Consider the following 27403-nt stretch of genomic DNA (forward strand, 5'->3'; position numbering starts at 1 on the left):
AACTGTTTGGTCTCTTTCAGGGTAAAGGCCATTTTTAGCCACCATTTCTGGCAATGATATTTGTCTTAAGAAACAAGCATGATAGCCGGGTGTGGTGGCCACGGCTGTAATCCCAGCACTTTGGGAGGCTGAGGCGAGTGGATCACCTGAGGTCAGGAGTTCGAGACCAGCCTGGCCAACATGGTGAAACCCCTTCTCTACTAAAAATACAAAAATTTGCTGGGCATGGTGGCGTGCACCTGTAATCCCAGCTGCTCAAAAGGCTGAGACAGGATAATTGCTTGAACCCAGGAGGCAGAGGTTGCAGTGAGCCGAGATCGCTCCATTGCACTCCAGCCTAGGCAACAAGAGCGAAACTCTGCCTAAAAAGAAAAAGAAAAAGAAATAAGGATGATGCCAGGTGTGGTGGCTTATGCCTGTAATTCCAGGGCTTTGGGAGGCCAAGGCGGGTGGATGGTTTGAGCCTAGCGGTTCAAGACTAGCCTGGGCAATAGTGAGACCCTGTCTCTACAAAAACAAAAACAATACAAAAATTAGCCAGGCATGGTGGCACACACCTGTAGTCCCAGCTACTCGAGAGGCTGAGGTGGGAGGATCCCTTAAGCCTGGGAGGTGGAGCTTGCAATGAGCTGAAATCATGCCACTGCACTCCAGCCTGGGCATTAAAGCAAGACTGTGTTTCAAAAAAAAAAAAAAAAAAAAGAAATAAACATGCTAAAATTGGTAATAATTTTTACCTATTTGCTTAAAATTTGCTACAATATATACTACTGGGTTTCTTCTCTTGCCAGAGTTACTAATGATGTTACAAGAAAAAAAAATCCATCATTCTTTTTTTTTTTTTTTTTTTTGAGACAGAGTCCTGCTCTGTCGCCCAGACTGGAGTGCAGCGGCTCGATCAATCTTGGCTCACTGCAAGCTCCGCCTCCCAGGTTCACGCCCCCACCATTCTTTTAATGTTTTATAACAGTGAGACATTTCAATTCCCTCTGGGCAAATTAATGAGATAGGATCAATGTCAGTGTCAGTCCTTATAACTGAGGAACTCCTACAGATTGCATTTTTTCCCTTGAAGTATAAATTACGGTATTCTTTTTATTTCCTGTCCTTCATTCAAGGAGACAGATATTATGCTAAAAGATGTGTATTTTCCTATTCCATGCCTTTAATACTCATGAAACAGTAAAAGAAAGAAACTTAATTAAGCCTCTCGTAATGTAACCAGAGTCCACTAGATAATATTCTCTAGGGTACAAGATGGAAGGAATCCCAGAAGCATGTAAGGTGGCCCCAAATTAAAGAAGGTATTAAATTTTAAGTGCAAGATATAAATGCTTCCCTATTCATTACCTAAGGGGATGACAAAGAATAAAAGAATAAACTAGGTGAAAACTCATTCCTTCAAACTGATGCTTCATTTTTATAAAGAGAAAAGAACACCCGTCCGTTACCTCAAGTTTTTCATTAACTCAGTAGTTCTTTCCAAACCACGAGTCACCGCTGTGGGGAACAACTCAGACCTTTTTTTAAAAATCCTGCCTGAAAAAGAGAATATGTCGGGTGGATGGTTTTAAAAGTCCCAAATAATGGCTGTTTTATAGCTAGTAGCCCACTGTTGTTAAAACCTCACAGCGTCTCTTCTCCCCAGGCATGACGGAGATGGTGCGTAAAATTACTCTGAGCAGAGCAGTGAGAACCATGCAGAATCTCTTTCCTGAGGAGTACAACTTCTACCCTCGCTCATGGATTCTGCCTGACGAGTTCCAGCTCTTTGTTGCTCAGGTAGATGGCACTCCGTCCCCATGACCCCTGAATTATATTATGGTTGCAACTGTGTCCTGGGTCCTGTGTGCTGGGAGCTGGGGCAGGGGGTCCCAGGAAGCTGAGACTAAGGGAGCGTCTTAACAGTACACAGTAGGTGTTGGCAGCTATCAAAACAGCTTGCAGAGTTGAACGAGTAGGGTGACAGGTAGGTAAACTTGAAGAAACGGGTCTTGACACAAGAAGACAGCCCTAAGGCGGATATCAGAGCTGGATCATGGAGTCAGGATGCTGGGGAGCCAGGGAGCTGGAGCCAGAGCAGGTGGTTGGGCCCCCAAGTAGAATGGGGCCACTGGGGGAATCCTAGAGCCGTGGCCTCCCTGGCTTCCTGTGGCCTGAGATGTGGGAGGTCAGGCTCTGTTTAAAGGCCAGGGAGCAGGTCTGACAAACTCATGGGGAACCTTTTAAGTGTTTTGCTTTAAACTTGTTCCAGGATCAATTGTCAAGTGACCCATTCCATCTCGAAGCACTAGATTTGAGCATGTAATATACTGGAGCCCTCACCACTGATTGTGAAGTGGAACCAGTAGGGAAGTGGAACTCAGAATTGCCATTTTTGTTAGCCTTTTAACAGTTTCATTTAGGATCCTTTCAAAGCCTTTGTGTACAATTTCACAGTCTGTCCCATAACTCTGGGGTAACTATACAACCAATGCCTGTCTAATTGTGATAAGGCTAACACCATTTACTGGTCCTGCTATGTTCCAGGCTTTGTGCTAGAAGTTTAACATATTTTATTTATTTTTATTTTTATTTTTGTGTTTTTGAGACAGAGTGTTGCTCTGTTGCCTAGGCCAGAGTGCAGTGGTGCGATCTTGGCTTACTGCAGCCTCTGCCTCCTGGGTTCAAGCCATTCTCCTGCCTCAGCCTTCTGAGTAGCTGGGACTACGGGCGGGTGCCACCACAACGGCTTTTTTTTTTTTTTTTTTTTTTTGTATTTTTAGTAGAGATGGTGTTTCACCATGTTGGCCAGGCTGGTCTCGAACTCCTGACCTCAAGCGATCCGCCCGCCTCAGCCTCCTAAAATGCTGGGATTATAGGCATGAGCCACCATGCCCAGCCCACATTATTTCTTTTAATCTTCACAGCAATCTTGTGGGGCTGGTTTTTTTTATTATCCCCATTTTATGGATGAGGAAACTGAGGCTTTGAAAAATTTAGCAACTTGCTTGAGAAGTAGGGTTTAAAACCTACAGCTATTTCCAAGGCATATGCTTTCTATAGTCTATTTTATTGCCTCTGTATTGCTTTGGTTTTAATATTGAATTATAAAACTTGTAATAAAATTATCATTTACTAAACACAAAAACAGCTTGAAGTGATAATTTTTAAAGGAAGTTTTCTCTGAGATGGTGGTCACATGGGTTTATATACATTGCTTAAAATTCATCGAACTATTAACTTAAAATGGGTGCATTTAATTGTATGCAAACTATGCTTCAATAAAATTAATTTTAAAAGATAACTCTCAGCTGTTCCTCATAATTACCACCCCCCCCAATGTCTCTCTTCTGTGGCTCTGCTCATGCTGTTGTTGCTATGTGGAATACCTTTCCTTCCCATCTTTACAGCTCTGCATCCAACTACAGTCATGAGTCACTTGACGGGCACACATTCTGAGACAAGTGTCATTGGGTGATTTCATCATTGTGCCAACACCACAGAGTGCGCTTACACAAACCTAGACGGTATAGGCTCCTACACATCCAGGCTATACGGTATAGCCTATTGCTCCTAGGATACAAACCTATATAGCATGGTACTGGACTTAATATTGGTAAGTCTTTTTTTGTATCTAAACATAGAAAGGGGAAAATACCATATAAAAGATGAAAAATGGTACACCTATGTAGGACACTTCCCATGAATGGAGCTTGCAGGACTAGAAGTTGCTCTGGGTGAGTCTGTGAGTGAATGGTAAGGGAATGTGAAGGCCGAGGACATTATGCTACTGCAGACTTCAGAAACACTCTACACTTAGGCTACACAAATTTATTTTTTAAAAATTTTCTTTGATAAATTAGCCTTAGCTTACTGTAACTTTTTACTTTCTAAACTTTTTATTTTTTAAAAACCTTTTAGACTCTTTTGTAATAACACTTAGCTTAAAACACACGCTGTACAGCTATACAAAAAAAATTTCCTTATATTCTTATTCCCTGAGCCTTTTTCTATATTTAAATGTTAAAATTATTTTTACTTTTAACATTTTTTGTTAAAAAACCAAGACACAAACACATACATTTGCCTAGGCCTACACGGGGTCAGGATCGTCAATATCACTATCTTCCACCTACACATCTTATCCCACTGGAAGGTCTTCAAGGGGCATTAACATGCGTAGGGCTGTCGTCTCCTACGATAACAGTGATTTCTTCTGGAATACCTCCTGAAGAACCTGCCTGAGGCTATCCACAGTCAACTTTTTTTTTTTTAGGAGTAGAAGGAGTACACTCTAAAATAACAATAAAAAGTATACTATAGTAAATACAGAAGCTAGTAACGTAGTAGTTTATTATCATTATCAAGTATTATGTACAGTACATAATTGTATTATACTGCACTTTTATACAACTGGCAGTGTAGTAGGTTTGTTGACACCTGCAACACCACAAACATGAGTAATGCGCTGTGCTACAAAACTAAGATCACTGATTTTTAAATCTTAAAGCAAATTTCCTTCTAGGTACTGCTATGAATACATCTCAGGAATTTTTATATATTACATTTTCATTATAATTCAGTTGAAAATGTTCTCTAATTTTCCTTGGGATTTCTCCTCTGCCCATGGGTTATGTAGAAATGTGTTGTTTACTTTTTAAGTCATCTGGAGACTTTCCAAGTATTTTTTGTATTGATTTCTAATTTAATTTTATTGACATCAGAGAGTATATTCTGTATTATCTCAGTCTCTTTAAATTTATTGAGAGTTTTCTAATGGCTTACATATTGTCCATCTTGATGAGTGTTTCATAGCACTTGGAAATAATAAGTATTCTGGAGTTGTCAATGTAGCATCTTGTAAGTGTCAATTAGGCCAAGTTGCTATTGGTGGTATTCACATCTTTTTTACTGCTTTACTACTTACTTGTTCTATCAGTTACTAAGTTAGTGTTGAAATTTCCAGCTTTAATTTTGGACTGTCTGCTTCTCCTTTTAGTTCTATCAGTGTTTTCTTCATGAATTTTGAAGCTCCGTTATTAGCTTGATGATTTGACTCCTTTATCAGTAACTTGTCCTGAAGTCTATTTTGTCTGATATTAATTTAGCACCTCCAGTTTCCTTTGCCTTAGTATTTGCATGGTGTATCTTTTTACCATTATTTTACTTTTAACCTATCTGCATTTTTAAAGAGTGCTTCTTGTTGACAGCATGAAATTGGGTGTGGTCTTTTATTCAGTTTGACAGTCTCTGCCTTTTGATTTGTGGGTTTAGTCCAGTTAATCTTTTTTTTTTTTTTTTGAGACAGAGTCTCGCTCTGTCACCCAGGCTGGAGTGCAGTGGCGCAATCTCGGCTCACTGCAAGCTCCGCCTCCCGGGTTCACGCTATTCTCCTGCCTCAGCCTCTCCGAGTAGCTGGGACTACAGGTGCCCGCCACCACGCCCGGCTAATTTTTTGTATTTTTAGTAGAGATGGGGTTTCACCATGGTCTCGATCTCCTGACCTCGTGATCCGCCTGCCTCGGCCTCCCAAAGTGCTGGGATTACAAGCGTGAGCCACCGCGCCTGGCAGTCCAGTTAATCTTAATATGTAATACTGACTGTTAGGTTCAAGTCTACCATCTTACTATTTCTTTTCTATTTATTCTGTTGGATTAATTGAATATTTTTAGTGTTTTATTTTATCTCTTCTTTAGGCTTATTAGCTATACTTCTTTTAAAAATCTTTTTAGTTTTCGTCCTAGCCCTAGTATCTAGGGTTTACAATGCATCTTTAACTTACCACATTGGCCTTTAAGTATTACAAACTTCAAGTAAAATATTAGCACCTTACAGCAGTATAGTTCCATTCCCGCCCTCATCCTTTGTGCTATCTTCATCTGTTTTACTTCTAACAATGTTATAAACCACACAATACATTGTTATTATTTTTGCTGTGAAAAGTCAAGTTAGTTTCCTATAAAGAAACTAAAAAATGAGTACATTTGTCTTTTATACTCATGTATTTACTATTTCTAGCATTCTTCATTCCTTTGAATGGCTCTGGGATTCCATTTGGTATTTATTTTCCTTTGGCCTCAAAAATTTGCTTCAACACATTTCTCGCAGTGCAGGTCTGCTGGTGACAAATTCCCTCAGCTTTCATTTGTCTGAAAATGTCTTTATTTTGCCTTCAGTTTTTAAACTGCTTTGAAATAATTTAAAACTTAACAAAAAAGTTGCAAAAATAGGACAGAGAGAGCACCCCAAATTCTTCATCTAACTTCCTCTAATGTTAACATCTTACACAGTGACTGAAACTAGGAAATTGACATTGATATAATATGAAATAACCTATGCTCTTTATTTGCATTTTGTCTGTTGTCCTACTAACATCCTTTTTCTGGTATAGGATTCACTCCATGATCCCTCATTGCATTTAGTTGTCATTTCTCCCCAGTCTTCTCTAGGTTGTAACGGTTCCCTGGTCTTTGTCTTTTGTGACCTTGACTCTTTTGAAGAGTACTGGTGATACAGTTTGGATCTGTGTCCCCACCAAATCTCATGTTGAATTGTAATTCCCCAGTGTTGGAGGTGAGGCCTGGTAGGAGGTGATTGGATCACGGGGACAGATTTCCCCCCTTGATGTTGCATAGTGATAGAGTTCTCATGAGATCTGGTTGTTTAAAAGTGTGTAGCACCTCCCTCCTTTCTCTCTTGCTCCTGCTCCAGCCACCTAAGATGTGCCTGCTTTCCTTTTGCCTTCTGCCACGATTGAGAGTTTCCTGAGGCCTCCCCAGAAGCCAAGCAGGTGCCAGCATCATGCTTCCTGTACAGCCTGTGGAACTGTGAGCCAATTAAACCTCTTCTCTTTATAAATTACCCAGTCTCAGGTATTTCTTTATAGCAGTGCAAGAACAGTCTAATACAACTGGCTAGTTATCTTTTTTTTTTTTTTAGAATGAACTTACACTTGGATTTGTCTGATTTTTCTCATGTTAGATTCAGATTAGACATTTTTGGCAAGAACACCATGAAAGTGATGTTGCTAGGTACATGATGTCAAGATGTCTTATCCCTGGTGATGTTAACTTTGATCACTTAGTTAGTGTCTGCTAGATTTTTCCACTATAAAGTTACTATTTTTTTCCTTTTTAATTACTAAGTGTCTAGTAAAGAGATATTTTGAGACTCTGCAGAGAGCCTAGTTGTCTTATACTTTTTAACAGACAGCTTTATTGAGATATAATCGACATAGAATAAACTACAGATATTTAGAATGTGCAGTTTTATACATTTCATATATGTAAAAATCCGTGAAATCATCTCCACAATCAAGATAATGAACACATGCATCATGCTGAAATTTTTCCTCGTGTCCCTTGGTAATCCTTCTGTCCTTCTCTTCTTTTTTTTTTTTTTTTTTTTTTTTGGGACGGAGTCTTGCTCTGTCGCCCAGGCTGGAGTGCAGTGGCATGATCTTGGCTCACTACAACCTCCACCTCCCAGATACAAGCAATTCTCCTGCCTCAGCCTCCTGAGTAGCTGAGATTACAGGTATGTGCCACCATGTCCAGCTAATTTTTGTATTTTTATTAGAGACGGGTTTCACCGTGTTGGCCAGGCTGGTCTCGAACTCCTGACCTCAAGTGATCCGCCTGCCTCAGCCTTCCAAATTGTTGGGATTATAGATGTGAGCCACTGCGCCCAGCCCCTCCTTCCCTTCTTCCCCTTTTCCTCCTCTCCTATCATCAAGCAACAGTGGATCCGCTTTCTATCAAGGTAACTTTGCACTTTGTAGAATTTTATGTAAATGGCATTATATAACAGGCACTCCTTTTTTTGGAGGAGGTCTCGTTTCTTTCAGTTATTTTGAGAATCATCCATATTTGTAGTATGTGTCAATACTTCATTGCCAAGGAGTATTCTATTGAATGTTTATACCACAGTTTGCTTAGACCTTCACCTGCTGCTGGACATTTGGGTTGATTCCAGTTTTCTGGCTGTTACAAATACACTATGAACACCTGTGTGTAAGTCTTTGCGTGCACATGTTTTCATTCCTCTTGGGTGAATGCTTAAAAATGGAATTGCTGGATCATATAGTAGATGTATATTTAATTTTAAAGAAAGTATTGTCTTCCAAAGTAGTTGTGTCATTTTATCATTTTATAGTCCCATCAACAATGTATGAACATTCCAATTCTTCCATATCTTTGCCAGAATTTGGTAATGGTCAGTCTATTTATTTATTTACTTAAGAGAGGGTCTTGCTCTGTCGCCCAGGATGGAGTGCAGTGGCCCAATCACAGCTCACTGCAGCCTCCATCTCCCAGGCTCAAGCGATCCTCCCAAGTAGCTAGAACTACAGGCACAGGCCACCACACCTGGCTAATTTTTGTATTTTTTGTAAAGACAGAGTTTCACCATGTTGCCCAGGCTGGTCTTAAACTCCTGAGCTCAAGCGATCCACCTGCCTCGGCCTCCAAAAGTGCTGGGATTACAGGCGTGAGCCACTGCTCCTGTCTGTCACCGTACGGGGCCAGTAGTCAGTCTTTTTAATTTTAGCCATCCTAATAGGTATGTAGTGGCCTGTCATCAGTTGTGTTTCGCAATTCCTAAAGACTAATGATGTGGAGCTTTCTTTTCATGTGCTTGTTTGCCATCCAGATATATTTTTTGATGAAATGTCTGTTCACATGTTTTGCCTATTTTTTTAATTGGGTTATTTATTTTTATTATTGAGCTTTGAGAGTTTTTATATATTTTGAATACAGGTGTTTACGAGATATACCAATTGTAAATATTTTCTTCCAGTCTGTGCCTTTATTTTTTAATTTTTAATACTTGTGTCTACATAGTAGGTACATATACTTATGGGGTACGTGAGATGTCTTCTCATTCTCTTATTATCTTTTGAAGAGCAAGTTTTTAATTTTGACAAAGTCCAATTTATCAATTTTTTTAATAGATCATGCTTTTTGTGTCATATATAGGAATTTATATCTAACCCAAGCTCACAAAGATATTCTCTTATGTTTTTGTCTAAAAGTTCTATAGTTTTAGCTTTCGAATTTAGGTCTGTGATTCATTTTGAGTTAATTTTTGTATATAGTGTAAGGTATGGATTGAAGTTCACTTTTTTGCAGATAAATATTCAGTTGTTCCAGAAACATTTGATCAGAACACTAATCTTTCTCTTCCAAATTGCCTTTGTACCAGTGTCAAAAACAGTTATCCAAATATGTGTAGGTATATTTCTGAATTCTGTATTCTATGTCATTGATCTATTTGTCTCTCTTTCTGCCAAAACCTCACTGTTTTGATATAGCTTTATAAGCCTTGAAATCAGGTAGTGTAAGCTCTCCAACTTTGTTCATCTTTTTCAAAGTTGTCTTGGCTATTGTAGTCCTTTGATCAGCCATATGAAATATAGAATCAGCTTGTCAATGTCTACAAAAAAGCCCACTGGCATTTTGAATGGAATTGTGTTGAATCTATATATCACTTTGAGTAGAATCAACATCTTAACAATGAGTCTTCTGACCCATCGACATGATGTATCTTTCCTTTTATTTAGGTCTTTAATTTCTTTCAACAGTGTTTTTTAGTTTTTAGTGTATAAGTGTTTCACATCTTTTGTCACAATTTTCCCTTATGATTTCAAATTTTTGATACATTGACAGTGTTTTATTTTTAAACTTCCATTTCTAATTGTTCATTGTATGTAAAAATAAAATTGATTTTTGTGTATTGATCTTGTATCCTGCAACCTTGTTAAACTTATTTAATAGTTCCAGTAGCTTGTTTTGTACTTCCATTGGATTTTCTATATGGACTATTACATCCTCTGAGAATTGAATGGTTTTGTCTTACTTTATAATTAGCCCTTTATTTCTTTTTCTTGCCTTATGGCACTGGCTAGAACCTCCAAATAATGTTAAATAGAAGTGGTGTGAACAGATGTCTGGGACTTGTTCCTGATCTTAGGGGTTAAGGATTTAGTCTTTCATCATTAAGTATTGTATTAGTTGTAGGTTTCTTGTAGATGTTCTTTATTAGATTGATGAAGTTTCCTTTTATTTCTTGTTTCCATGGATTTTGTTTTTAATTAGGAATGGATGTAGGATTTTGTCACTCTTTTTTTTCCCTGTGTCTACTGAGATGATCATATGGATCTTCTTTTTTAGCTTGTTAATGTGGTTGAGTTACATTGATTGATTTTTAAATATTAAACAAACCCTGCATCCCTAACACAAACTCCGTTTAGTCATAACATATTATACTTTTTATATATTGTGGAATTTTGATTTACTAAGATCTTCTTTATTTGCATTTATATTCATGAGGGATATTGGTTTGTAGTTTTCTTTTTTTTTTGTAATGTCTTTTGTTTGTTATCAGGATAATGCTGGCCACATAGAATGAATTATAAAATATTTACTACTTTTAAATTTTCTAGAAGAGTTTTTTCAGAGTTGGTATTGTTTCTTTAAATGTTTGGTAAAATTCACTAGGGAAGTCATGTGAGCTTGGTATTTTCTTTATGGGAAACTTTTAACTACAAATTCAATTTCTTTAACAGATATAGGCTGTTCATATCATCTATTTCTTCTTGAATGAGCTTTAATAGTTTGTTTTCAAGAAATTTGTCTACTTTTTCTAAGTTTTCACTTTTATTGGTGTAAAATGATTCATAATATTACCTTTAATAATCTGCCTTTACCTTTACTAATGATATACCTCTTAGTCCTAACATTTGTAATCTGTGTTTTTTTGTTTTTCTTTTTTTCCCTCTGATTAGTCTGGTTAGAAGTTTTCAGTTTTATTGATTTCCTTTGTTGGCATAATAGTTATAATTGTTTTGTTTTTAGTGGTTCCTTTAAAATTGATGGTATACATCTTTGACTTATCAAAATCTACCTTTAAGTTATATAGTACCATTTTATAGTATGAGAACCTTATAACACTCATAGTACTTCCATTTTCCCACACCTAGCTTTTAAGCTGTTGTTTTTATACATTTTACTTTTATACTTATTGTGAACTCCAGACTACATTGTTATCATTTTTGTTTAAACAATCAACTCTATTTTAAAGAGATTTAAATAACAAGAGGAAATAATTTTAAATATTTACTCATGTGTTTACCATTTCCAGTGTTCTGTATTTTTTTGTGTAGATTCACATTTCTGTCAGTTATCATTTTTCTTTTGTGTAAATAACTTTCTGTAGCATTTCATACAGTGAAGGTCTTTTGGTGATGAATTCTCTCACTTTTATATTTCTTGACATTTATTTTGCCTTTGGTTTTGGATATTTTCTCTAGGTATAGAATTCTAGGTTGCCATTTTGTTTTTCTTTCAGCACTTTTAGTATATTGCTCTTCTGTCTTCTTGCTTATATTGTTTCTGAAAAGAAATCTGTTTTCTTCCTTATTTTTGATCTTCTTTATATAACATATTCTTTTTCTCTTGCTGCTTTTGATATTTTTTCTTTATCATTGGTTTTGAACAACTTGATTATGATGTGTCTTGATGTAATTTTCTTTCATATTTCTCATGTTAAAGCTCATGTTTCTCATTGAGCTTTTGGACCTGTGGGTTTATAATTTTAATAAAATTTGGAAAATATTTGCCCATTATTTCTTCAGATATTTTTTTCTATGCCTCTTCACTTCTACTCCCCACTCTAATTACATACATATTAGTCCATCTGAAGTTGTCCCACAGTTCACTGAAGTTCTGTTCATTTAAAAAAATCATTCTGTTGTATTTTGGAGAGTTTCTGTTGTTTTGTCTTCATATTCACTCATTTTTTTATTATTGTCTAATAATCCCGTTCAATCTCTTTTTTATGTCACATATTGTAGTTTTTATTTCTAAACATGAGAGTTGAGTCTTTTTAAATATCTTCCATATTTCTACTTAACTTTTTGAACATATGGAATGCATTATAATCACTCTCATAATGTCACTGTTTCCTAATTCTAACTCTGTCCATTCTGAGTTGATTTTGATTTTTCTCTGCATTGTGGCCCATATCATGATGTTTTTTTCATGTCTGGTAGTTTTTAGCTGGGTGACAGATATAGTGAATCCTTATTTGGATGTTGGATATTTCCATATTCCTGCACATATTCTTGAACTTTGTTGTAGGATCCAGTTAAGTTACTTGGAAATAGATTTCAGGTCTATTTCAAGATTTTCAAGATTTGTTAGGCAGGACTGGAGTGGTACTCAATCTAAGGCTTACTATTCCTCACTACTCAAATAAGAATCTTATGTGTGCTCTACCCAGTGCTCCATGAATCATGTTTTCTAGTCTGGCTGGTGAGAAAGACACTACTCCTGGCTCTGTGTGAACACCAGGCACTGCTACCTCTGCTTTTTTGGGGGTGTTTTTCAGCTAGTTTGGCCTTGGGTAGTTTCCTCACGTGCATGCTGATCTGTACCTAGCAAAATATTTAAGGGAGACACTCCAGAGTTCTCTGTGCAAAAGTGTCCTTCCCAATACTCTGTCCTGAGAACTCTGGCTATCTCAGTCTTCCTTGACTCACAGTTCCATTTTCTCAACTCAGGGCATCCACTGGGCTTCACCAAGGTCCTGCTGCCCCCACACTCTGCACTGCAGCCTAGAATCTTTCTCAAGGCAGTAATCTAGGGCAATCCTAGGGTTCACATCATTCAATTCCTATCTCTCAGGAATCACTGTCCTTTGTTGCCTCATATCCAGGTCTTCAAAACTGTTGTTTAACATATTTTGTCTACTTTTTGGTTGCTTTAGTGATGCGGGGCAAGAGTCAATCTAGTTTCTGTTATTACAGTTTGACTGAAAGTGGAAGTTATCTAAAAGAATGAATACATAACAATAACAATAGCAACATTTGCTGAGTGTTTTTATCTAGATTACAGTTTTAGGAAGTTTGGGCTGCTATAATTGAATATCATAAACTGGGTGACTTGAATAACAAACATTTCTTTCTCACAGTTTTGGAGACTGGAAATCCAAGATCAGCATGCCAGCATGGATGGGTTCTGGTGAGAGCCCTCTTCCTGGTTTATAGCTGGTCGCCTTCTCATTGTATGCCTACCTGGTAGAGAGAAAGGACTAGCTGCCTTCCTCCTCTTATAAGAACACTAGTCCCACTGTGTGGGGTCCACGTCTATGCTCTAATTACCCTCCAAAGAGCCTACCTCTTAAAATCATCCCCTTGGGGGTTAGGGTTTCAATATATGAATGCAGAGGTGGGGTGGGAACACAAGCATATAGTCCATAACAATTATCTAATTTAAAATTCTTTTGCAACCCCTGCAGGATTCTTCTATTATTCATAGGAGAGGAAACTGAAGTACAGAGAGGTTAAGTCATTTGGCAGGGTTAACACAGTTTGGAAGACTGGCTTCAGTGCCAGTACTTTTCCCTTCTGTGTAATAATGTGGGAGGATATTTAAATAGAAGTGTGTATAAGGTACAGAAATGTTCCAGAGAAAGGAGTAAAACTTTGCTGGTGATGGGGAGCAGGGATGGACAGGGCTGAAGGCAAATGGAATAGAGGGAGAGAGAAAGCTTCCTGGGAGAGGTGACACCTGATCTGATTTTGTATAATGAATTTACCTGGCAGACCAGCCACAGAAGAGCATTCTACCTAAAAACAATTGCTTGTGCAAAGGTACGAAGTCATGAAATAGTATGGCATTTTGGAATGATGAGCAGTTTGGAGTCACTAAAGTTTAAGAGAAAAGGATTTAGGGCAGGCACGGCGGCTCACACCTTGTATTAGTTCGTTTTCATGCTGCTGATAAACACATACCTGGGACTGGGTAATTTATGAAGAAAAAGAGGTTTAATGGACTCACAGTTCCACATGGCTGGGGAAGCCTCACAATCATGGCAGAAGGCGAAAGGCACATCTTATATAGTGACAGGCAAGAGAGAATATGAGAACCAAGTGAAAAGGGAAACCCCTTATAAAACAGTCAGATCTTGTGAGACTTACTCACTACCATGAGAACAGTATGGGAGAAACTGCCCCCATGATTCAATTATCTCCCACTGGGTCCCTCCCACAACACATGGGAATTATGGGAGCCACAATTCAAGATAAGATTTGGGTGGGGACACAGCCAAACCATATCATGCTTGTAATCCCAGCACTCTGGGAGGCTGAGGCAGGCAGATTGAGTCCAGGAGTTCGAGACCAGCCTGGGCAACATGACGAAACCCTGTCTCTACTAAAAATATGAACGATTTACCGGGTGTGGTGGTGTGTGTCTGTAGTCCCACCTACTCAGGAGAGGCTGAGGTGAGAGAATCAACTGAGCCCAGGAGGTTGAGGCTGCAGTGGGCCAAGATCATGCCACTGCATTCCAGTCTGGGCAAACAGAGTAAAACCTTGTCTCAAAAAATAATAAAAATAAATGAAAAGGATCTGACCCTAGATGAGGTTTGAGAAGGAGAGGGTAGATCACAGAGGGTCTTGAATGCCAAGGCAAAGCGCTTATCAAGGGGAAGCCATGCGGGTGTTTTAAGTGCAGAGGGGGGAGGTATATTATCAAGTTTTAGTATTAGAAAGGTGGTCTGTTGGAGAGGATAGCCTAGATTGGGAGGGAAGAGAGATGAGACTATTAGAAGGGCTGTTCTGTTCATCTAGGCAAAAGAGATGCTGAAGGTTGTATGGAGACACTCAGGCAGGAATCTTAGGCAGAGAAAGATCAGAGGTGAGGAATATTTGGAAGTTGGCATCAATGGAATTTGGAGACTGATAGAATTGAGGGTGAAGAAGAAGGCAGACTTGGTGCTTTCAGGAGTCTGCGGGGTTACCATTTGCCAAGATGGGAAACCCAAGAGGAGGAGCGGGTTTAGTGGAGGAGAAGGAAAGTTAACTCCTTGGAGATGGCAAATGTTTGTTGCTCAAGTATTGACTGCCTGATTTTAGCTGTTCAGGGAGTCTCTTTTCTCAGCAGTAAAACAGGGAGGCTGAGTTAGGTGACTGCTCTGGTCTTCCCGCTTTAGCGTTCTAATCCCTGAAGTTTCAAAGCCTATTTGATTGATGCTGAAAGTCCTCAGGACTGGATAGTTCTCTAATATAAAGGAGGATTTCTTTGTCCACATAATGGAGTCAATTTATTTATTTTTTTATTTTTATTTTTTTTTTGAGACGGAGTCTCGCTCTGTCGCCCAGGCTGGAGTGCAGTGGCACAATCTCGGCTCACTGCAAGCTCCGCCTCCTGGGTTCACGCCATTCTCCTGCCTCAGCCTCTCCGAGTAGCTGGGACTACAGGCGCCCGCCACCACGCCCGGCTAATTTTTTGTTATTTTTAGTAGAGACGGGGTTTCACCGTGGTCTCGATCTCCTGACCTCGTGATCTGCCCGCCTCGGCCTCCCAAAGTGCTGGGATTACAAGCGTGAGCCACCGCGCCCGGCCTAATGGAGTCAATTTAAAAACTGCCAGTTTAGGGCCTGGCACATACAGAATAAGACTCTGAAAACCCCACAGTAGTCGTTTGCTGGAGCGCCTGACACCGTCACCTGTTCGTTATAGGATCTTGGTTCCTTCTCCTCAACTCAGTCCCATTTCTTCATCTCTTGAATGTGGAAGTGATCCTGGCCTTAGAGCAAGTGAGCATCCAGTGAGTCTGTGATGATGAAATGCGGAGAATGCTGTGTCTCCTGCTTCTGAAGCAAAGCATCACATTTCATCGCATGTGATGATGAAACACTTTATTAGCTGCAAACCTGATTTTTTAAAAATGTGGCATTATTACTGGCCGGGCGCGGTGGCTCACGCCTGTAATCCCAGCACTTTGGGAGGCCGAGGCGGGCGGATCACAAGGTCAGGAGATTGAGACCATCCTGGCTAACACGGTGAAACCTCGTCTCTACTAAAAGTACAAAAAATTAGCCAGGCGTGGTGGCGGGTGCCTGTAGTCCCAGCTACTCTGGAGGCTGAGGCAGGAGAATGGCGTGAACCCAGGAGGTGGAGCTTGCAGTGAGCGGAGATCGTGCCACCGCACTCCAGCCTGGGCAACAGTGCAAGACTCCGTCTCAAAAAAAAAAAAAAAAAAAAGAACGTGGCATTATTATTTTAGTAGCTCCTTTGTTTTAATACAATGCATTGATAGTAAAAATTCAAATAATATAGGCATGTGTAAAGTAAAAAGGAGAAAAAAGTCCCCACTCTTCAGAAATTGCTTTTGTTTAGTGTGTATCCTTTCAGCCTTTTCCTGTGTATAAACAAATATAGCTATAACAAACAAAGCTGTTTTTTCTTTAAAAAGGCTTTTTTTTCTTTAAAAACATGGGATTATACTATCTATTCTTTTCATTAGCCTTCATTTTCTCCCATTGAATGTGTGTAGGACATCTTGCCATGCCAGTGCTTCATAGATGCATTATGACTTTAACAATCCTCACCCTGTTGGCTGGGCGCGGTGGCTCACGCCTGTAATCTGAGCACTTTGGAAGGCCAAGACAGGCAGATCACGAGGTCAGGAGTTCGAGACCAGCCTAGCCAACATGGTGAAACCCCTTCTCTACTAAAAATACAAAAATTAGCTGGGCATGGTGGTGGGTGCCCGTAATCCCAGCTACTCGGGAGGCTGAGGCAGGAGAATTGCTTGAAACAGGAAGGCGGAGGTTGCAGTGAGCCAAGATCGCGCCTCTGCACTCCAGTCTGGGTAATGTGGGTCTCAAAAAAAAAAAAAAAAAGGGTTCACCCTGTTGTTGATGAACATTTAGATATTCTCATATTTTTTGGTTCAACAAACGATGCTGAAGGGAATATCCTTGCACAGGTATCTTTATACACCCGTGCCAGCATCTCCTTTGGATAGATGTCTCAAAGTGGAATTGACATAATAAAGAATATAATGCATTGGCGTTTTTGACAGGTGAAAGCCAAACACACGGCTTTATTAGAGGTAGTGCACTTAATCCTGAGGGTAAAACAATGTCCTGACAGCGCCTCAGAAATGAGGTCTCCAGAGGTGTGTGCATGCGGGGGCTTTGCTTTGTGATTCCTGGCAACAACAGGAAGAAGTGTGAGTTTCTGTAAAACAACTGAAAACCTGACACTTTGTAGGTTATTTCTTACATTAATTAGGATTAAGTTTATTTCATTAAAGAAAGAGGGAGACCCACATTACCCTGCTCTTCATTTGCAAAACCGGTACTCAAATGTGATCAGCAGGTGGCACTAGGCGGAAGCGAGTGGGATTCTCAGTGAAAATTTTTGTGAAGAATCGAGGCGGATGCAGCCTTTCCAATTTTAGCAGATGGCCAATAAAAAAATTCCTTAGAGTTTATTTTGCATATGGTCTTCCATCTGGGTATTTGAGAAAAGTACAGTTTTGTTATCAAAACAGTATTTATTATGGTGAAAGAGTTTGTATTTCTCAGCAGAAGAATTTTTCACTGAATATAGCCAAAAACCTGTTCAATAATGTTTTGCAGTTTCTTGGAGGGAAGCAGCAAGCATGAGATTCTTCCATTTTCCTCTCCAGTTACCACCCCAAGTTAGCGTTTATTGATTCAGCTCCTCAAGGCTGAATGAAATGCATTATTTGCAAAAAACCCCCAGAGAACAACGTCCTCCACTGGGTTTAGGAACCAGGAAAATGTGGCATTATAAGTGGGTCAGAGTTAAGGCAGAAAGAAAACTTGCAGTGTGAAGTGTATATTCTTCGTCCTGATTCCACATTTATCGAATAACCTTCCGGTAAATCTATTATTCGCATCATTTTCCTTCCTGTAGACAATGTGCTGATTTGACTGACTTTGGATCACCCAATGGCTTATCAAAAAGATGCAGTTTAAACTCCTGCACACGCCTTATAGAGCCCTTGCCAACCTCGGCAGCTACACTTGTCCCCATTTCTGAACTCTTCCTCCTGGGTCCTTCCATATTTAACCTTTTATTAGATACTTAATGGCAGAAAGACCTCTCTTACCTCTGACTGCCTGGAGCACCCATCTTCTTTCTTTGCACCCCACTGCCACTTCCAAGCTGCTGCTTTTCACCTGACAATTTTGTTAGTTTTTCAGACTCCTGCTTAGCTTTAACTTTCTCTATAAAGCCTACTCTGCCCCCGACGTCTGGAGCAAGTTCTCAACAGCACCTTGTTGTTTTTCTTTTCATGGTACTTATGCTAATTACACTGTCTAGTGACTACCTGTTTAATTACCTTTCCCTCCTACTGTAAGTTCCACAAGGGCTGTGACCAGATCGGTTTCATTCATCATTATCTCCCCAGTGCCTATCACAGTGCCTGGCACACAGTAGGAACTCAAGTATATTTGCCAAATTGAGTTGCAAATTAATATGCATATGCTGTGGTTTACTTTTTTTTTTTTTTTTTGTCTCTTGTGAGTTTAGTCATCAAAAGTTAGCCTCTTTGAGGCCAGGGGTATCTGCAGGACCCAGCCTGTCACTTCACAAGAGGGTGGGCCAGGCTCGGAGCATGAGAAACTTACCAAAGTGATGCTGTCCAGTGAGAGCTCCAGGTGGTCACCAGCCAGCCTTTCCCTGGTGGTGATCCAACCTTCAGCCACACACGTCGCCCTCACACATCTGCAGCAAGCCTGGGAAGTGACATGGAGAATGCAGTGTCTCCTGCTTCTGAAGCATGGCATCCCTGGAGGCCGATGCAGTGGCCCTGGGTTCTGGCGCATAACTAGTAAAAGGGTAAAGACAGAAGTGAGGGGACTCCAGCTGTCAGAAGAAGGCAGATGATTCAAAGCGGCTGGCAGGGACTCCGTAGGAGCCATGGTTTCACTTCCCCATCTGCTTCCAGTGTTATTTCCTTTGTTGCCAAAAATAGAACTTCACCTCCTGCTTGGATGTATCATGCTGTTCTTGTGCCCCTTGCTTAACAGTTCAATGTGTTAACTGGGAAAATGATATCATCTGAAACTCAAGATGCTGCTCCTCTCTGGAAAGTATATTTTCCTCTCTGGAAAACGTACTTAGGTCCTGTTCATCAGGAAGTCCTTTTAAACAGCCCAAATGACGACTGGCATCTGTGTTGTGCTTGGAGTTTGCCAAGTGATTTTTATATACATGACCTCTTTTATCTTCACTCAGTTTGGGAAGGTGTCATGATCCCCGATTTACAGATGAGGAAATAAAGGATCAGAATCACAGGTACTTGCTCCCGGTTATACAACTGCTGGTGTACTCAGATATTCTTATGCGGTTTAGTGCAATTATTTCCCGAGGCCTACTAAGTGCCAAGTGCTATGGATACAAAACAAGTTAGGAATCCCCTTGCCCTCAGGACTTCTGGTAGAGGAAGTTGATCATTCATTCATTCAGTTGGACATTTATAGGCTCTACATCCCATCATCTTTCTACTACATCATGTTCATATTCATCATCTTATAGATGAGGAAGCTGAGATTCAGAGGGTTGAGTAACTTGCCCACAGTCCCATGGCCTCTAGGTTCATGTAGCTGGGACTAAGACCCACATCTCCTGACTCTGTCACAGTTTCCTTTAGTGTGAACAAATATTTACTAAGTGCCCTTTATATGTCCAGCCCTGGCAGACTGGGGAGTCAGACAAAACATATAGTCTCGGCTTCCAATGAAGGGTCCTGCTTAGCAGAGGAGACGGATGGTCCAAGCTGGGATGGAATTAAACATAGGCACTATGGATACCAGCATAACATGGAGTGGGGAAGGTGGGAAGGTGGAGAAGTCAGGAAAAGTTTCTATGCAGTCATTTCAAGTGAAATGAAACACTTAACTGGAGTCAGGAGACCTAGGTTCAAGTCTTTTTATTTTATTTCATTTTTATTTTTTTGAGACAGTCTTGCTGTGTCTCCCAGGCTGGAGTGCAGTGGTACGGTCTCGGCTCACTGCAACCTCTGCCTCCTGGGTTCAAGCAATTTTCCTGCCTCAGCCTCCTGAGTTGCTGAGATTATAGGCCTGCGCCACCATGCCCAGCTAATTTTTGTATTTTTAGTAGAGACAGGGTTTTGCCATGTTGGCCAGGTTGGTCTCGAACTCCTAGCCTTAAGTGATCTGCCCGCCTCTGCCTCCTAAAGTGCTGGGATTACAGGTGTGAGCCACGTGCCCGACCGTAGGTTCAAGTCAGGACTCTACCTCTTTACTGACTGTGAGACTCTGGCCAAGTCATCCAGCCTTCCCCCACCCGCCAAGGCTTCTTCAGTGCCTCTTCTGCAAAAGGAGGAGATTGTAGATTTTCGCTAAGATCCCTTTCTTCTAATTTTTTGTGATTCTGTGGGTTTGGCTTTCCTGGACTTTCATAAAACTCTTCATTGGAGTTAAAATTTTGCACAAGTTTCTGCTGCCAGGGTTTCAGTTGGAGCACAAAGGGCTTTATGTAATCCATCATCATCTTGCTAATGCTGGGGTCAGTGTAGCCTGGGGCTCAGCATCACAGCCAATAATGAAGGCTGCAGTACAGCTGCCTCTGTGGGGCTGGCTGTGGCAACCCCCAGGCAATCGCAATTCTTTTACCTCAGCTCTACCCCCTCCCAGGTGAGGAACTGAAGCTGTATCTGCACATTCCTGCACAATCCCTGTGGTGCGATTGGCTGAGACTAGCAGATATTGGCTAAGCCAAGGCATCCTTCCTGTTGGCTCCTTCTGAAGGCCGTTCAGAAAGATTCATATCTATCAAGGTTCTCACACTTCTTGACTGTTGCCCTTGTCCCCATTTCCTCTGTTGGGAGACCCTTCCTGCTCTTCTTCACTGCACAAACCTTTGCTACGTATCCTTGTTCAGAGCTGATGTCTCCAAATCTGTGACGGCCCTTTCCGATACTTCCTGCCCTACTCCACCTCCTATACCCCTGCTGCCTTGACTGTGGGACAGTTGACCACTCTGTCCTCTGATCCCAATCCTGTACTCTCTCAATTATAGGACCCTAAAATATGCTATTTGCAGTGTTCCAGGCTGACAGACAGTGAGGCAAGGGTTTGGGGTCAGAATAGACCTAGGTTGAAATCCTTTCTTCATTACTTCCTAAGTGTATCCCTTGGGTAAGTTAATTACTCTGAGCCTCAGTTTCCTCATCTGTAGCATCAGAGGTTTGCTAGGAGAATCACACTGTATCCCCTCACTAAGTGGACATTTACTTATCTGTTCTCCCTGTTAAATTGGGGGTCCCTTGAGGAACTGGAATCTGGTCAGATTTATTTCTGCTCCCTAGTGCCCAACACAAAGGGGACCCTCAGGTGTATGTGTGAAATGAATGAATATTAAGAAAGGATTTGCAGTTTCAAATGGAAATCTAAGCTGGAGCTAAGAATGCTTAGACAAAGCATTCTGGGTCTTTCTGGCTTTTTGGAAATGTGGAAATGAATATGTTTTAATTTTTAATAAAAATCTGATCTTGAGATGAATTATCTCATTATATGATGATAGATCACTTAAGAGAAGAAAAGAGCTAAGACTTCTTTTTGACTGAATTGTATCCCTGTTTGGCTTAACTTGGTGTGTGTGTGTGTGTGTGTGTGTGTGTGTGTGTGTGTTTTTCCCCCTGCCAGAGACAGTCCTGTGCAATAACACTTCTAATGCTAGGAGCTTATTGTTTAATTTTCTAAACTCCAATTTTCCCCCAAATACATTTAATGTTTTAAATCACAACTATTACAATCTTCCTACCTTGCTGTACTGATTTATTATATGGAATTTTGAGATGAATGTGATCATTAGAGGGCCACTGCTTTAATGTGCTTTTTCTCTCTCTCTCTCTCTAATGGCAAGCTTTTAAAAAGAAAAAGTAACAGAAGTAAACATTTTTCTGGGAGAGACTATTTTAAAGGTCAAGAAAACCTTGCTTCCCCAAAGGAAGTTAAAGGTCATCTTTCACCCTTCAATTTTTGTCCTTTCATTTCATTTTGCAAAAGTTCTTAGTGATGTCACCTGAGTCACTTGACTAGAGAGTCTAATTTTCTACAAGAAAATCATAGAGCCAATCTTGACTTCAATGCCTATTTCAAAAGGAAATTATAAAAATTGTTCTGCCTCTACCCTTTTTCCTCATCTCCAAAGAAAGAAAGAAATCTCTCCTATTCTGTTTCTTGTTCAACTTCTTTTCTGTGTAATTGCATCTTGGAGGGGTTCTAATGAAAGGCAAAGCAAAGTAGAGATTTGAATTTAGAAAGATGATGTAATCAAATTTTCTGGCCTTGCTAATGAAAGGATTCTCTTGTCCTTTCCCCTCACGCAAACATGCACCCTCTTCTCCCACCTTCCTTCTGAAATTAACCCTGTACATTGGCTAGAAGGATTAGAAGAATAAGATAAAAGGATATGTTTGGCTAGAATATATTGATAACAGTTCTTCTCTGTGTGTTTGGACCTAAGGATCCCTTCTTTTTCTTTTAGCTTTTTATTTTGACATAATTTTAGACTTACTGATAAATTGTAAGAATAATACAAATGATTTCTGCATATCCTCCATGCAACCCCAGATGTAAACATTGACATCTGCCGTCTCTCTCCTTTTTGAGAGTATGTTGCATACATGATGTTCCTATGTGTACCCCTAACCACTTCTGTGTGTATCTCTGAAAAATAAGAGCACTTTCTTTCATAACCAGTGTCATTATCAAAATGATGAAATCAACAGCTATCTAGTATTATCATTTTCAGAATTTATTCAGATTTTAACATTATAATTTTTTATATATTTACTAGGGTTATTTAAAAACACACACTAGTTATGGGGCATACATCACATGCTCTGGCTATAATCGTGAATACATTATATACACTTTTTTCTTATTTAATTCTCACATTACACCTGTAAGATGGATACTCTTATTACCTCCATTTTATAAATAAGGAGAATAAAATAAGGCTGTATTAGTCTGTTTTCATGCTACGATAAAGACATACCTGAGACTGAGTAATTTATTAAGAAAAAGAGTTTTAATGGACTCATAGTTCCATGTGTCTGGGGAGGCCTCACGATTATGGCGGAAGGCAAAAGGTACGACTTACATGGTGGCAGGCAAGAGAGAATGAGAGCCATAAGAAAGGGGAAACCCCTTGTAAAACCATCAGCTCTCATAAGACTTATTCACTACCATGAGAACAGTATGGGGAAAACCGACCCCATGATTCAATTATCTCCTACCAGGTCCCTCCTATGACGTGTGGGAATTATGGGAGCTACAATTCAAGATGAGATTTGGGTGGGGACACAGCAAAACCATATCAAAGGCTTAGAGAGTTCAAGTGCCATGCCCAAGCTTATGCATTCCTCTCTAGGTACTTAGCAGGTACTGACAACCATTAGGTGGCAGATCTTGCTTTGAATCATGACCTATCAGACACTGAAAGCCATATTTTTAACTATCATGTAAACTACAACTCTGATTTTGAGGACATTTTGGCAGATTTCAGTTCTAGAGAGAATTATCTTGGAAATAACCTATTAAATGTAAGCAGATGTGATATGGAATATTCAAATGCCCATGGAAAGCTGTCCTTCGATTGGACACATTGGTCAATACAGCTAACAATACTATATGTGAATGCATGTTTTTATAGCAGCATAACTAATGGTTAGATGTCCATCCATTGCAGAGGACGGCAAACTTCCTGTAAAAGCCAGATAGTAACTCTTTACAGCTTTGTGGGTCATAGAGTCTCTGTCATAATTACTCAGCTCTGCTGTTGGAGGGTGAAAGCAGACATGGACTATCCATACGTAAATGAGAAAACCTTCTTTACAAAGCAGGCACTGGTATACTTGAACCACGCTCCAAAGTTTGCCAGCCCCTGAGATAGAGGGCTAAAATCATGTCACTTCATTGAGGAGGCTCTAAAAGGGTGCTACAATTGCAGCAAGAAAAAATAGATGTATTTTCGTTTTAAGCAATACCTGAATCTCATTTTTATAAAGGGAGGGAGTCGACATGTTTTCATTTTCACTTAATACAACTTTCATTGTGTGTCAGTTGTATTAAATGATGATTAAGAGGAAAGGGACTTGTGTTAAACGATAAAGGTAATTTGTAAGGAAGAATGTCTGACCTGTCAGATTAACTAAACATTAGAAGGCACTTCAGAGGCAATATTAGTACATGAAATAATGTTAAGAAAAACATAGTAAAGCTCAATACTCGTCCATCTCTACAGGTTTAATGACCACGTAGGATTCAGTTTCTCTTGGAGAAATACAAAGAGGAAGGTGGAAAAAAAGAAACAAATATTAGAGAATTAAATTTATTTAGTTTATGGGAAATTGTATGATTATTTATTAAAATTACTTATATATAGTAGCCATCTCTAGAGATAGCAAAGAAGAAAATAGATCAGCCTTCATGGACTGGATTTAGATTTCTAACTATCTGAAATCATGGAATGGATTCATATAACCCCTTCAAATTAGTACATCTCTATTATTCTATAGTTTTTTGAAGCAGACACTAAAATGACTGTGTGTGTGTGTACAAAGTCATATATATATTTTAAACTTTTATTTAAAGTCATATATATATATATATACAACATTCATTCTCTCTTCTCTGGATAGTATATAGTATTATATATGTACATATATATGTTCTTTATGTATATCTACTTATATATAGTGTTTATATAGTAAATGTTTATGTACGCATTATGGTATATATAGTACATACATATATGTCTACATATATATACTATACAGAGAATAGAGAATAATAAGTAATGTACAGATAAATATTTATGCATCATTCATTTTATTAAATTTTCACATCAAAAAAGTTGGTGAAGTTAACAGTGAGTAGATATTAAAAATTTTTTAAATTTTAATAAATTTGTATTTTTATTGTTTACTTAATAAAATTATCATTTTGTTATGTTAAAACAAATAATTGGCAAATAAAAAATGTGTGTATTTATCATGTACAACATGTTGTTTTGAAATATGCATACATTATGGAATGGCTAAATTGAGCTAATTAACATGCAGATTACCTCACATATATATCATTTTTGTTTGCGGTGAGAACACTTAATATCTACTCTCTTAGTAGCAATTTTCAAGAATACAATACATTGTTATTAACTATACTCACCATGTTGTACAATAGATCTCTTGAACTTATTCCTCTAATCTAACTGAAATTTTGTATCCTTTGACAAATAGCTCCCCAGTGCCCCCAATGCCTCTAGCCCCTGGTAACCCTCATTCTATTCTCTACTTCTATGTGTTCAACTTGTTTAGATTCCACAGGCAAGTGAGATCATGCAGTATTTGTCTTTCTGTGCCTGGCTTATTTCACTTAACGTCCTTCAGGTTCATCCATGTTGTTGCAAATGACAGGATTTCCTTCTTTCTTAAGGCTGAACTATATTCCACTGTGTAAACATGCTGCATTGTCTTGATTCATTCACCCGTGATTGACACAGGTTGATTCTGTATCTTGGCTATCGCAGATCATCCTGCAATAAGCATGGGAGTGCGGTTCTCTCTTCAGCATATTGGTTTCATTTCCTTTGGATAAAAACCCAGTAGGATTTCTGGATCATGATGGGTAGTTCTATTTTTAATTTTTTTGTTTTCCATAATGGCTGTACTAATTTACATTCCCACCAACAGTGTGCAAAGGTTCCCTTTTCTCCACATCATCTCCAACATGGTGTCTTTTTGATAATAGCTGTTCTAACAGATGTGAAGTGGCAGCTCATTGGGTTATTAATATGCAGTTCTCTGGTGATCAGTGATTCTGAGCATTTTTTCATATCCCATTGGCCATTTGTATGTTTTCTTTTGACAAATAATCTATTCAGATCCTTTGCCCATTCTTTAATAGGGTTATTTGTTTTCTTACTACTGAATTGAGTACCTTATCTATTTTGGATATTAATCCTTTATCAGATGTCTGGTTTGCAAATATTTTCTCCCATTCCATAGGTTGTCTCTTTATTTGATCGACTGTTTCCTATTCAGATTTTGACAATTATTCTAACAATGTATAGCAAAAGGAAGTCCCGGATCGCGCATCACATTTGGTTGTTGTGTCTTTTTAGTCTCCTTCAATCTAGAAGAATTTCTTGGTCTTTCTTTGTGTTTCATGACATTGGCATTTTTTTATGAGCATAGGCTATTTAGTACACTGCCCCTCAATTTGGGTTTGTCTGGGGTTTCCTCGTTATTAGATCCAGGATACACATTTTTGGCAGGAGTACCACAGAAGCAAAATTGTGTTTTTCTCATGGGTATCATATCTGGAGGCACATGATGTCCTTGTGTCTTATTACTGGTACTGTCAACTTTAATCATTTGGCTAAGATGGTGTCTGCCAGATTTTCATGGAAAAGTTTCTATTTTCCCCTTTCTAATTAGTAAATATCTTGTGGGAAGATACTTTAAGACTACCTAATGTCCTGTTACTCCTCAGACTTTCCCCCCCAAGTCTTCACCTGTGTTAAGGATTCTTGCCTGAATCGGTTATTATTGTGATGTTGCCAAATAGTGATTATTTGGCAACCTCCATCCTCCCTTCTGCATTTGTTAGCTGAGTTTCTACTGCAAGGGAGAGCTTTGCCTTCTGATTTAACTATCTATGTATGTGTGCATGCCTGTTAGTGTGCACTCATGGATTCTTACTTTATTCTGTAGTTATAATATTTTACCATCAATATCTATTTTGATGCTCAAATTTATTTGAGATTTGGCCATGGAGGCCTGAATACTTTTTTTTTTTTTTTTTCAAGACGGAGTTTCACTCTTGTTGCCCAGGCTGGAATGCAGCGGCGTGATCTTGGCTTACTGCAACCTCTGCCTCCCGGGTTCAAGCGATTCTCCTGTCTCAGCCTCCTACAGGTGTCCGCCACCATGGCCAGCTAATTTTTTTGTATTTTTAATAGAGACAGGGTCATTTTCTGAGCACCCTTTTACTTCTGCCACAACAAGATGTTCCAGGCTTTTCTTATATTTTTCCTGCCCTGCCCTGGACTCAGCCAATTCTCCAAGAAAGCCTGGTTTGTCTTCATGAGTGCCAGGTGTGCTTATTGCTACAGGGGTGTCATTCCAGTGCCCTCTCCCCTACTTTTAATCCAAATTATTTGTGATGTTCTGTTTGGTATCCTGAAATGAAATATAAGCAACCTATACATGTAGTTGAAATAAAAACAACCCCACCCTAAATGCTTGCTAAAGCAGAAAAATAAGGAAAAGTTCTTTTTTTTTTTTTTTTTTTTTTTTTTTTTTGAGAGAGCATCTCACTCTGCCACCCAGGAGTGCAGTGGCTTGATCTTGGCTCACTGCAGCCTCCGCCTCCCAGGTTCAAGTGACTCTCATGCCTCAGCCTCCTGAGTAGCTGGAATTACAGCCGTGTGCCACCACGCCCGGCTAATTTTTATATTTTTAGTAAAGATGAGGTTTCATCATGATGGCCAGGCTGGTCTTGAACCTCCTGGCCTCAAGTAATCTGCCCGCCTTGGCCTCCCAAAGTGCTGGGATTACA

The 27403-nt window shown here is 39.4% G+C and overlaps 1 protein-coding gene across 10 annotated transcripts in view; it reads left to right on the forward strand.

Annotated features, from left to right (window-relative positions):
* The window catches only part of TTLL11 (tubulin tyrosine ligase like 11), a 290392-nt gene that overhangs the window by 67156 nt on the left and 195833 nt on the right, over positions 1 to 27403 (forward strand). For 5 of the 10 annotated variants that reach the window (XM_055271228.2, XM_055271230.2, XM_055271234.2 and 2 more), the window contains exon 3: positions 1649 to 1782. The exons of 4 other annotated variants lie outside the window; for them this stretch is intronic. In XM_055271228.2, the coding sequence (XP_055127203.1) occupies positions 1649 to 1782 (134 nt within the window). Of the gene's footprint in view, positions 1 to 1648; positions 1783 to 25435; positions 26761 to 27403 lie in introns of those variants that run through there. One more of the 10 variants, XM_055271235.2, reaches the window with a different exon arrangement.

Source organism: Symphalangus syndactylus, chromosome 3, assembly GCF_028878055.3.
Source record: "Symphalangus syndactylus isolate Jambi chromosome 3, NHGRI_mSymSyn1-v2.1_pri, whole genome shotgun sequence".
Taxonomy (NCBI): domain Eukaryota; kingdom Metazoa; phylum Chordata; class Mammalia; order Primates; family Hylobatidae; genus Symphalangus; species Symphalangus syndactylus.